The sequence below is a fragment of the Piliocolobus tephrosceles genome, chromosome 5 (assembly GCF_002776525.5).
Source record: "Piliocolobus tephrosceles isolate RC106 chromosome 5, ASM277652v3, whole genome shotgun sequence".
In the NCBI taxonomy this organism is placed as follows: Eukaryota; Metazoa; Chordata; class Mammalia; order Primates; family Cercopithecidae; genus Piliocolobus; species Piliocolobus tephrosceles.
In genome coordinates, this window is record NC_045438.1 from 4,206,568 (window position 1) to 4,220,225 (window position 13,658).

Sequence of the window (13,658 nt, forward strand, 5' to 3'; positions counted from 1 at the left end):
ATTGAATTCTTGTCCCTTTAGGAAAAATCCTGTCCCTTCAGGTTGCAAATTTTACACATTAAAAAAGCTAAAAGAAAAGATTATTAAGCAGTTTGATTATTTAATCAAAGTCTATTAACATTCTAAAAAGTTATAAGTTGTGATTAAAACTGATTTGTTTTTATATTTATTAAAAATTCTCCTGCTAACATAAGATTAGTTGACAGCATTCAAAGCCACAAATTTTTTTACGTTGTCAACAGTAATTGTAATATATTTGAAACAGAGATAAAAGATGTCCAATTACACTTAAATTTAAAAAATTATAAGATATATAAATAAAGTTCAAGTTAATTTTTATACAACCAGTTTCCCTCTTGTTGCAAAACTTACAGACTTATAGTACACAGAATCTGTACAGTACAGTCTGTATACTATAGTATAGTATACAGATAGTAACTTAGAGTATACAGATTCTCAAGGACTAAACTGAAAGTAAACTACATGTGGATAGAGGAAGCTGAAAAGGGAAGAAGAACCATTGGTACCTGGATACTGGTCAGCGTTGTGTATTGGTAAGCCTTGACTACCAGGTAATTTGCTTCCAGGTCTATGAGTCCCAAAATCATGTACTTCCACCATCTTCTTCGTAAAATTGCCAGGAGGTTTTCTTCTCCTGTGTCACAAAGTTAAGAAGAAATAGGTTAGGTTCCTGAAACAGACTAAATTGTATATTTAGAAGAATTCTAATATGTTGCAACATTATATATTTTTAACCTTAAGTTTACCAAATATTTAAACAAATTAAATTGATGAAACAAAATCAAGGTATCAGATACCCACATGATTTTACTTAGCAAAGTATCTTTATTGTAGATTTGGCTTTTCAAGTTAGTTTCTATGCCAGAGTAAGACTGGGCAGGTTATTAGCTTACCACGCAAACCATCTTTTGTGTGTGAATAAATGAAGGATAAAATATTTATATCATATGAAAATAAAAGGAAAGGTGTACCAGAAAGGCTGCATAAACACACACATTCCAAATCATCCTAAATTTCAGGATTGTGATGAAATAGATAAAAATGAAAAGAACCAAATAGAAAAAGGCTTGTGCTTGGCAGCAGTTCTGTAGTAAGACTCTGAGATGCTATCCTGAGTTCCTGATCAGCTTTGAATGTTGCATGCACTCTGGTGCTTTGTGGATGATGGGAAGAGAGAGGAAGTTGGGTCATCACTCTCAGATGAAAAGGAGTGCCATTTGAAAACACTTTTAGTACTGCCAACAACTATAATCTTCACCATCTTGCATTTTAAACTGGTAACATCAGAACAGCTGAATCTCTTAGTTCTTCATTCTTATTTTGACATATATTTCAGGCCTGAGATAAACCTTATTTTTCAAGGCGGGGCAATCAGGATCAGGAACAATAATAACTCTCTGTAGCCAACCTGTGGGGTCTTCATAGAGGATGCAGATGTACAGAAACTCAGTGAATGGTGACTATATACCATATTGATGACTGTGTAACAAGGTATCCAGAGACAGAGATGTTTAAAACAGGAAATACTGATTATCTCTCAGTTTTTGTGGGTCAAGAACCAGGTTAGAGCTTAAATGAGTGTCTCCAGCTCAAGGTCTCCCAGTAAGTTGCAGCCAGTTGTCAACCAGGAATGCAGTGTGATCTGAAGGAATGACTGGGAAGGGACCTGCTTCCGAGCTCACTCACATGGCTGTTGGTGGGTGTTGGTCCCTTACCCCAAGGACCTTTGCATGGTACTGCCTCAAAACATGGTATTTGGTTTATCCCAGGATGAACAATGAGAGAGAGAGAGAGAGAGAGAGAGAGAAAGAGAACCAAAGACGGAAGATCAGTTTTTTATAACCTATTCTCAAAAGTGACACTTCTATTCTACTCTATTCTTTAGTAAAGGGTCAATAAGTCCAGCCCACATTCAAGGGGAGAGAATTTCATAAGGAAGTGAATACCAGGAGGCAGAGATCCTTGCAGGTCATCTTAGAGGCTGCCTAAACAGTGACACACATCTTTAGTACTAGAGATGTATTTCAGCTGGTCCTCAAAGCCTCAGCAGAACACTGGATCCTTAGCTGTATTTGGATCACTCTCAGAACCTTGAGCTACTGATCTCTGCTCTTAGCTGTATTCCAATGACCATGACATGACGTGGTCTTACCAACCCTATGGAGACATGTGAGCACAAAGCTTTCAGTTACATACAGACTGCCAAAGCATGAGTTGTGGCCAGTTGGCAATAGGAGAGAAGGGTCTCTTGACCTTTGGTGGTCAAATCAGTTTTCCAGCCTACTTTTTCAAGCCACACTTCTCACAGCCTTCAAGCCTTCAAGCATGCACAAAGTCTTTCTGTCTCAGGGAACTGCACTCCCCATCTTGCAAACTCCTATTCATTTTTCAAAATGCAGCCCTTGTCTGGTCTTTTGGCTAACCCCTTTCCCCAACTGGGCAATGCACATCCATCTCTGATTTATCCTTTCATAGGATTGTGATTACTGACTCTTCACTAGACTGGGTGCTTTTATCCAAAGGTAGAGTTAATGTCTTACTCATATACTTATCCATAGCATCTAGCATACTGACATATAGCAAGGGTTAGCTAAGTGTTTTGGAGTGAATGAATTAATGAATTAAAAAAAAAAAAAACCCTGTGAAATACTGTCTGAATATGTCAAGAGCCAGTGCTAGAATATGAGTCACTCTTTTCACGGTTTTGCACATGAGAAGGCTGGTAGATGTGATCCCCAAGGTCAGTTCTTCACCACCAGATCATTTTGGCAGTCGTTGAACAGCTCTTCTGCCTCTCTGACTTGCCTTACATGTTTGACAATCAACACATCTGTCAGGATTTGTCTTGTCAGTCGGTGATTCTCAACCTGACTCTATATTCACATCACCTGAAGAGCTTTTAGAAAGTTCTGGCCGGGCGCGGTGGCTCAGGCCTGTAATCCCAGCACTTTGGGAGGCCAAGACAGGCAGATCACGAGGTCAAGAGATCGAGATCAACCTGGACAACATGGTGACATCCTGTCTCTATTAAAAATACAAAATTTAGCTGGGCGTGGTGGTGCACGCCTGTAGTCCCAGCTATTCGGGCGGTTGAGGCAGGAGAATCACTGGAACCCAGGAGGCGGAGGCTGCAGTGATCCGAGATCACACCACTGCACTCCAGTCTGGCAACAGAGTGAAACTCTGTCTCAAAAACAAAACAAAACAAAACTCAAAAAAGTCCTAATGCCTGGGACCAGCCCCTAGAGATTCTGATTTAATTAGTCCTGGGTGGGGGCCTGTGCATTGTGCTGAGGATCAAAAGTAGGACTTTCAGATGATTCATGTTCAATGGCCATTCTCAGGGTGACTTGAGCTAAGAATCCCAAAGAGATACCACCAGAGTAGTGAAGACTCTTCATACCAAAGAAATGACCTGAACATTTGGCCCAAAGTACACTTTCTCTTGTCTCTGGGCCTTTCCATGTGCTGTCTCCTCTGCTTGGACTATTCTTCCTTCAGTCTCCAAATGAAGTCTCGGCATACACAGTTCTATCAGGAAGCCTTCCTTGATACTCTTATCACCCTAGACTGAGCTAGGTTTTCCTGCTGTGTGCTCCCTTAACACCCCCCCCCCTTTTTTTTTTTTTTTTTTGAGATGCAATTTTGCTCTTGTCACCCAGGCTGGAGTGCAATGGCGCGATCTCGGCTCACTGCAACCTCCACCTCCCAGGTTCAAGCAATTCTCCTGCCTCACAGTCTCCCGAGTAGCCGGGATGACAGGCGGGCACCACCACACACAGTTAATTTTGTATTTTTAGTAGAGATGGGGTTTCTCCATGTTGGTCAGGCTGGTCTCAATCTCCTGACCTTGTGATCCACCTGCCTCGACCTCCCAAATTGCTGGGATTACAGGCGTAAGCCACCATGCCCGGCCAACACCCTTTATTTATACCTGGTGCTTATCCTCCTGTCTTATAATTACCTACTTTCTTGACTGTGTTACACATTAGATTATTAACAATTTGGAGACAGCAGAATTGTCTTGGTCATCACTTTATTCCAGATCCAACAGTGCATGACAGGCAGTCAATAAATAATACAACTGCATAAATAAATTTCATGTTTAATAATCTCAGCAATGTTAAATGCCATTGCAGTTGAGGCACTGAAAATACATCTATTAGAAATATTCATGTTTCAGCCTATGAGAATTGTTTTCTAGTTAGAATGTGGACAACATCTGACAAAATTAATTTGGTGAACATTTTACACGTAATACACTGTACCTTGGATATAAAAAGGTCAATGGCATATTTAACCTCCACACTGCAATTCTAAGAATAATAAATAAAGGATCACAGACCCTTGTCCCAGTTAATTTACACAGTGAACACAGAATTGCCAGACTCAGAGCACACCAGCCACATCTCAATACACAGCACGGAAAAAATGGGCTATGGTGCTGTTTGTTCCATCAATCAATAACATATGCAAGTGTTATTCATTACATAGATTCAAAGGAATGATCAGTTGCCTTGCCATTCTGCTGAAGTTTGCAGTGCAAAACACCCTAAATAAATGTTCCATATTGTTTCATTCGAAGTACCTGAAAATAGACAACATGCTTGCTTAGCGGAATTATTCAGGAGGGCAAGAGGAAGACTTTTTTATTTTTGGCTGAGCAAAAAATGCAACCGCTGAAAAGCCTGCTTGGGGATTTATCTACATGGCTCCCATTAACACTGTTCTACAACAGACCATTAAAACTATTTCTAGAATAATGAAAATACATTCCTTAGAGTCCCTGTGCCAGCACTACCCAAACCTCATGAAACAGGGCCATCTATAAGAAACACCAGTACAGCTGGTAATATGCTAATGCTTTGAAATCCACCCCACCTTTTTTTTAAAAATTAACTGGGAGAAGTAATAAAATCCATGGGTGGAAACTTTAGAATTATGGTTTGGCAATTAAATGCATTCTGTTTACTATTTTTATTATCAATATGTCCAAATATAAATAAAAAGATTAGAGAATAACATATCCTCCTCCCTGATTTAATAAATGTTAACAGCTGGCTGTGTTTTTCTCAGATCTTTATTTTTTGAGAAAGAAAATTTTACAGATGAAATCAAAGACCCCTCTCTGTCCCTGCCAGATTTTATTTCCATTTCTCCTTCCTCAAATCATTGTCTTGATATTGCTTTTTTGTTGTTTTTGTTTGTGGGGGTGTTGTTTGTTTGTTTGCTTGTTTCAGACAGGGTCTTGCTCTGCCTCCCAGACTGCAGTGCAGTGGCATGACCGTGGCTCACTGCAGCCTTGACCTCCTGGGCTCAAGCGATCTTCCTGTTTCAGCCTCCTGAGTAATATGCCCAGCTAATTTTTGTATTTCTTTTTAGAGATGGGGTTTCGCCATGTTGCCCAGTCTGGTCTTGAACTCCTGGGCTCAAAGAATCCACCCGCCTTGGCCTCCCAAAATGCTGGGATTTACAGGCATGAGCCACAGTGCCAGCCTTATCATCTTGATTTTGTTGTGTATCTTTTAGGCTCCTGTTTTTGTTCACGTTTCTCTGTGTGCATGTATTCAAAATAGCATATGACCTTCTTTCATATGTTTTTAAATTTTATGTGAAGGTTTACTGTAAATGCTGTAAATACTCTTCTAGGCTTCTTCATGCTTATCCTTGTTTTAGAAATGCATCCTTGTTGTTTCATGGAGAGCTAATTCATTTATTTTAAATGATGTCTATTATTATGTTTTATGAGTATGCCACAATTTATTCAATCTTCCACTGATAGACTTCTGTTTCTAATTTTTCAAGCAATGCAGTAAAATGCATTTCTTTCTTTTTTTTTTCTTTCTTTTCTCTCTCTCTCTCTCTCTCTTTCTTTCTTTCTTGACAGAGTCTTGCTCTGTCACCAGCCTGGAGTGCAATCTCAGCTCACTGCGACCTCCGCCTCCCGGGTTCAAGCGATAATCCTGCCTCAGCCTCCGGGGTAGCTGGGACTACAGGCACGTGCCACTCTGCCCAGCTAATTTCTGTATTTTTAGTAGAGATGGGGTTTCATCATGTTGGCCAGGATGGTCTCGATCTCTTGACCTTGTGATCCACCCACCACGGCCTCCCAAAGTGCTGGGATTACAGGCATGAGCCACCGCGCCCGGCTGACATGTATGTCTTTATACACATATATCTTTATAATTGATATAAAGTTTTGTTTTCACTCTCTCTTTAGAGGACTGTAGAGTATGGCAAATGTGTAAAACATAATGACAGTTATTCTAATTTGAAGTAAGATAGCATTACAACAGCTTCAGTGTTTGAGAATAGACAGGAAAAATCTTGGCCATGTGATTTATGTCTAATTTTGCTAAGCATCTACAGGATGACCAATCAAATGTGTTTTATAATTTGTTAAACAAACACTTAATAGGATACTTACTATGTGTCAGTGTCCACTTGCTTTACAAATGCTCTTATCCTCATTATAACCCTGTACATATTGGATACTACTACTAACTCCATTTACAGATGACAAGAGTGAGACCTGTAGGAGTTAAGTAACTTGCACAAGACCACATAAATAAACCAGTATTTGAACTCATGACAATTTGGCAACAGGCTTCATAGTCATTCATATTGCAATATTTTCTTTTGCTTGCTGTTTTATAATTATACCATTATCCTCGTGAGTCATGCATTTCTCATTAAGGGATCTTTCCTGACCTACTGGTCCAAACTCACTTGCGGGGCACCCCACTGCCAACTCCAGGGATGCCCATCATACCGGAGTGCCAGTATATGCATGGTGCTCCCCAGGAGTTGCCAGTCCTCAGCTCTGAATCAGCTTAGAGATCAGAACGTGTCCCGTCACCATCATTTCAGGATCAGGGATTGGATGTCTCCTTGCCTGATCTACGTCTATGACAGCATTTTTCCTGTGAAATGTGAAATAAGGCTTTAAATCAATTTTTTGGCTTAAAAAGTCTCATGACAAAAATAATCGTCATATGCTCGACTACTTGCTAAGGCCCCAGATATAGTAACAGTGGTCACACATAGGGTGGGGTGAGGGTGGTGGTGGCTACTAAATGTTGAGTGAATGAAAATTTTTGTCCAAGGGCTGAAACATGGTCCACGTTCAAGCCAATGACTGGAAAACAGAAGAGCCTTGATTCATAGTATTCTTGTTCACTCCAGTGGTAGTCTGAGTATATAATAAAAGCACTGCAAGACAGCACCCTAAATGAATTCAGCTGAGGGGACAAGAAGCTGCGTTATTTTGGGAACTGCTTTTTCATTAAGGGATCTCATGGGTGCTGCCATCCTTCGTGGTGTTTTTACTCAAGAACAAAACTCAGCACACATTTCAGAGTCTGCAGCAAGAGTGATGCTCCTGCACAGGGGGCAAGATCCTTACTTGAATAAACACCTTTTTGGCTCACAGTGTGGTGCCATAATATCATCTCTTTTACCAGAACTCCAAAGAGGAAAGTTTAAGTATTTTTTGTGTGTTTTGTTTTTGAGATAGGGTCTCATTCTGCCACTGAGGCTGGAGTGCAGTGCCGCGATCTCGGCTCACTGCAGCCTTGCCCTCCCAGGATCAAGCAATCCTCCCACCTCAGCCTCCCAAGTAGCTGGGACTACAGATGCACGCCACCATACCTGACTAATTTTTATAGAGTCGGGATTTTGTCATGTTGCCCAGGCTGGTCTCAAACTCCTGGGCTCAAGTGATCTGCCCGCCTCTGCCTCCCAAAGTGCTGGGATTACAGGTATGAGCCACCACACCCAGCCTGTTTTACTTATCAGTGAATTTGAAAATAAGTATGACTTACGATGGACATGTAATTACTTACTTTAAAAGCTAAAATATAGTATTGGATTTAGAGTTTAAAACTATTATCTTTAGTATGAAAAGTGAACAAAATTAATGTCCTAATTATATAAAAAAGAAAATCTAAATTGTTTATGAGAAGGATTGCAATCAGTTGCACCTCATAATGCAAAGCTGAGTGAAGGATGAAACACAAAAAATATACATCAATTTTCTCTTGTCTTCTTTCATTTATTTTTATTATTAGATCCAGAGAGTGAGATTAGGAAAAGTATAAAAGGCAGTCCTTTGATATTTTGGCTTAGTAATAAACGGATGTAAGTTTAGCCACAGGCTGCCTCTTGCTGCATGGCACCTAGGAATTGGGTTGATGGCTCTGAACCTCAATCTTTCTACTATTGATGATACCACACATATTGCACACTACGTGCAAGACTTCAAAGAGGAAATCGCACGGAAGGGTGGAAAGAAAGCCAAGAGAATAAACTTTGTGTTCATTCTCATTTTGTTCCCTTCTCACCAAACTCACAAAGCTCCTACTCATCCTTCAGGACCCAGTCTAAATGTTACCTCCCACATGAAGCTTTCTCCAATTCTCTGCCACCCCTCCCCAGTTCCTCAGCACTTTCTTTTCATTCTTTGTTGTTTTATTTTGTTTTTGCCCACCCTAGACTGCCTAGCATAGTGATTGAGACAAATTAATTACCCAACGTAAGACCTTCAAAATCTGCTTAATCGCCTTTTTTCAAGAAATGCCTAATATGGATTTGGAAAAATATCTAAAAGCAAATACAATGAATCATCATTGCATAAGGTTCTGGTATTTTTTACTTTAAGCTGAGTACTAGGGAAAAATCCATAAATGCATAGATATCATTGCAGACAGAATAGATACAACACAAACCAACACTTTTGTACCATATTTCTAGTTTTAACAGACGCATTTCTTCATAAATACTGTCAGCCTCCTAAAATGTAATCCATTTAAACTAAGTACATATTCATACCCCAAACTCCTGTCCAGTTGATACCTGTTTTTGAGCAACTCCCCTTCAAGGCCATTTTGCTTCACCTGTTGCAGTTTTCTACATGTGCAGGTTCTTGTTCTGAAAAATAGTCCCAAGAGTTCCTGCCTTTTGATTTGGACAGTGAGTATGCCAGGTTGGGCTTTTCCCTCAGGGCTGCCATGTTGTCAGGCTCCAGAAAGCAGTCTTCTCAGAGAAATCAAGCCTGGTGTCATGTGCAGTTGAGCATCATGGCAGCCACATCTTCCTGCTGGCAGTGCACCATGATGGAAGGCAGTGGAGCCATTCGGCAGTGGGCTCTCACCCGGGCTATTCCAGGCATGGAGTGCACAATGTCGTGCACCTTAGTCACTATTTATTTATTTATTGATACATATTAGATGTACATATTTTGGGGGTACATATGACAATTTGATACATTCCTGTAATCAAATTAGGGTAACTGGGATAACCATCATTTTAAATATTTATTTTTTCTTTACGCTAGGAACATTTGAATTGTTCTCTTCTAGCTATTTTGAAATGTACAGTTGATTAAGGTTAATTATACTGAGCTACCAAACAACAGGTCTTAAGTATATATTTGTACCCATTAATTAACCTCTCTTCATCCCCTGCCACTCCCCTGTACTCTTCCCAGCATCTGGTAAGCACCAGACTACTCTCTATCTTTATGAGATCCACTTTTTTAGCTTCCATGTATGAGTGAGAACATGCAATATTTGTCTTTCTATGCTTGGCTTATTTCACTTAACATAATGACGTCCAGTTCCATCTATGTTGCTGCAAATGATAGGATTTCATTCCTTTTTGTGGCTGAATAATATTCCTCTGTGTGTGTGTGTTACGCTTTCTTTATCCATTCATCAGTTGATGCACACTTAGGTTGATTCCACATTTTGGTTATTGTGAATAGTGCTGCAATAAACATGGAAATGCAGGTAACTCTTTGATATATTGATTTCCTATCTTTTGGGCATAAACTCAATAGTGGAATTGCTGGATCATATGGTTAGTTCTATTTCTAGCTTTCTGAGGAATGTCCATCTGTTTTCCACAGTATTGCTATACTAATTCACATTCCCACCAACAGTGTACAAGGATTCGCCTTTCTTCATATCCTCACCAGTATGTCATTCCTTGTCTTTTTGATAAAAGTCATTATAACTGGGGTGAGACTGTACTTTTGATCTGCATTTCTCTCATGATTAGTGATGTTGAGTATTTTTTCATATACCTGTTGGCCATTTGTTCCTTCTTTTGAGAAAGGTGTTTTTAGATTTCTCATTTTAAAATCAAATTATTCGACATTTTGCTATTTAGTTGTTTATATATAACTCTTTATATATTTTGATTATTAATCCCTTATAAGATGAATAGTTTTCAAACATTTTCTGCCATTTTTTGGGTTGTCCTTTCACTTTGTTGATTGTTTCCTTTGCTGTGAAAGTTTTTTTGTTTTTTGTTTTTTGTTTTTTTCGAGACAGAGTCTTGCTCTGTCACCCAGGCTGCAGTACAGTGGCTTGATCTTGGCTCACTGCAAGCTCTGCCCTCCCAGGTTCATGCCATTCTCCTGCCTCAGCCTCCCAAGTAGCTGGGACTACAGGCGCCCGCCACCACGCCCAGCTAATTTTTTTTTTGTATTTTTATTGGAGATAGGGTTTCACCGTGTGAGGCAAGATGCTGTGAAGAAGGTTTTTAACTTGATATGACCCCATTTGTTCATGTTTGCTTTTGTTATCTGTGCATTTGAGGTCTTACACGAAAAAATCTCTGCCTAGAGCAATGTCCTGGAACATTTCCCCAATGTTTTCTTCTACTGCTTTCATAGTTTCAGGTATTAGACTTAAGTCTTTAATCCATTTTGATTAGATTTTTGTATATGTTGAGAGCTAGGGGTCTAGATTCCCCCTTTTGCATATGGTTAACCAGTTTTCCCAGGATCATTTATTGAACAGACTTCCCTTTCCCCATTGTAACACATTCTTGGCATCTTTGTTAAAAATTAGTTGGCTATAAATACATAGATTTATATCTAAGTTGTTTATTCTGTTCCATTGGTCTATGTGTCTGTTTTTATGCCAGTACCATGGTGATTTAATCGCCACAGCTTTGTAGTATATTTTGGAGTCAGGTAGTGTAATGTCTCTAGCTTTGTTCTTTTTGCTCAGGATTGCTTTGGCTACTGGGGTCCTTTATTTCTGTGAAGAATGTCATTGGTATTTTGATAGCGATTACATTGAGCCTATAATTTGCTTTGGGTGATATTGTCATTTTAACAGAGTTAATTCTTCCAACCCACGCGCATGGAATATCCTTTCATTTTCTTGTGTGTTGTCCTCTTCAATTTCTTTCATCAGTGTTTTATATTTTTCCTTGTATAGCTCTTTCAGGATGCTCACTTTTACCACTTTTTCTTCAATAATACTGGAAGTCTGGACCAGAGCAATTAGGCAAGATAAAGAGATAAAGGGTATCCAAATTGGAAAGGAAAAAGTCACATTAGCCTTGTACACAGATGATATGATCTTATATTTAGAAAAACCTAAAGACACAACCAAAAAACTTTAGAAGTGATAAGCAAATTCAGTAAAGTTGCAAGATACAGAATCTATATACAAACATCAGTAGCATTTATATACACCAATAGAGAGCAATTTGAAGAAGAAATCAAGAAAGCAATCCCATTTATAACAGCCACTAATAATATAAAATAATAACTAGAAATCAATTTAGTCACTTTAAGCCTTGATTTTCCTCATCTATACACTAGTGCTACTAGGTGGACCTACTTCCTTGAGTGTTTGTAAGAAATAAATGAGTGTGCCTATAGTCCCAGATACTCAGAAGGCTCAGGTGGAGGATGCCTTCAGCTTGGGAGGTGGAGACTGCAGTGAGCTAAGATCATGTCACTGTACTCCAGCTTGGACAGCAGAGCTAGACCCCGTCTCAAAAACAAAACAGTAAAACAAACAGATCACTAGTTTCCTTTCCAGGTGATTTAAAACAATGTATGTGATTATTTGCTATCTTGAATGAGTGCCAACATGTTGCACTTTACACCTAAATTTTCATCATCATGAAGATGTCATTTACAATGAAAAATACTGCTCACTAGCTCAAAATGGTTAATGACAGGTTGGCTATATGTGGGGTGGATGCTTTGATTTGAAATTATTCAAAGCAATCATAATTAAACGATGTACTCATATAAATATCCCTATTTTCCTAGGGTGAGCCTGCTGAGAGGAAAATGTATTTGTCCTTTTTAATGACAAGACTATTTTCCTATTCTTAATCCCACTTTGTGAAAAGTGACCCTATTTGCCTTTTGGAAGTTTCCTGTGATTGGCTCTGATGTCTCCCGACATTAGCAGATGAATCTGTCAGTTTTGTGAATTTTGTTTTGAACAAAGAGCCATGTAGCAGCTAATGACACACAATGTAAGGGGAAGAGGCCAAGGCAGACTTGCCTCCGGACTACTGCCATTTGCTGAGTAGATTTAAGAGACAACATGACAGAAGGTGCCAGCCTGCACTCTTGAGGGCTGACCTTGAGCTCTGACATGAGAGCATCTGTCATGGTGGACACATAGGTTAGACCCAACATGGGAAATTAGCAAGATGGAGTGTCAACAGGCCAGAAGCCTGGTAAAGCAGAAAGCTGGCTGGCCTCCTCTCCCCGTCTGCCCTCTCATCTCCCATCCCAAATGCCAAGCACAGATCCACCAAGGCTACTTCTATTAACTGACATTTATTTTCCATTGAACATCATTTGTCAGGCATTGAGCCAGAGGCACCATACATTCATTCTTTCATGTAATTACCACCCTATACTCCAGGTTAAGAGCATGGAGCCAGAGAGACCTGTTAAAGCACTGATTCTGCCACTTAACTGGCTGTGTCACCTTGGGAAAGTCTACTATTTGTAAAATGAGGCAAACACCACTTACTTGAAAATAACTGCTATAAGGATTAATTGAAAAAAAAAGTGTATGTAAAGTGTCTGGCTTGCAGTAAATGCTTGGTAAATGATAGCTTTGTTATTAACAGCCCTGTGAGAAAAGTAGTTTTCAGATCATGAAATTGAATGTGGAAGAGGTTAAGTTGTTTTTCCGAGGTCTCTTCTGGCTTTTTATTATAAAGTATTCACCATAAAAATCATGTTTTTGTTTGCGTGGCACATTTAATAAAACAAATCAGAAACATTTTTATTTATGTTATTTTTCTGAAATCAAGTTCAGTAGAAAAGCAGCATTTTATGAACAATGCAATAATAGTATACTATACTTCTAGGATACATATATACATGTGTGTGTATATATGTGTCTCTCTGTGTGTGTGTGTGTGTGTATATATATATGTATGTCTGCATTTCTAACTGAAAATATTAAAGCATGTATTTGTGGGGTTACAAAGTTTCCATTACACACCAACCTAGGGACAACGAGCACCATAGAATCCAGATTATCATCATTAAATACCTTTCCACTAAAAGAAACAATAATAGTCTTTGGAGAAATGGCTAATTGCAGATCTGGGTCAGGAAATGTAATATACAAGTTAAGCCTGAAATATCTTGTTACACAAAATAGCAATGAGGCACTCAAAGACTACTAGGGTGGTATCAAAAGGACTGAGAGGCCAACCTGGAGAGTCTTTCACATGAAGGTAACAACAGAAATGGATTAAGATGCATGAAATATGTTTAAATCCATGAATTAGTGATGAATTTTAAAATAACAGCAACAACAACAGTCACCACCAGGGAAATATTTTTTAAAACTCCA

At 39.1% G+C, this 13,658-nt stretch overlaps 1 protein-coding gene across 2 annotated transcripts in view; it reads right to left on the bottom strand.

Annotated features, from left to right (window-relative positions):
- The window catches only part of SLC35F1 (solute carrier family 35 member F1), a 404,897-nt gene that overhangs the window by 78,584 nt on the left and 312,655 nt on the right, over positions 1–13,658 (bottom strand). For both annotated transcript variants that reach the window (XM_023219009.3, XM_023219010.3), the window contains exon 3: positions 528–655. In XM_023219009.3, the coding sequence (XP_023074777.2) occupies positions 528–655 (128 nt within the window). The remainder of the gene's footprint in view (positions 1–527; positions 656–13,658) is intronic.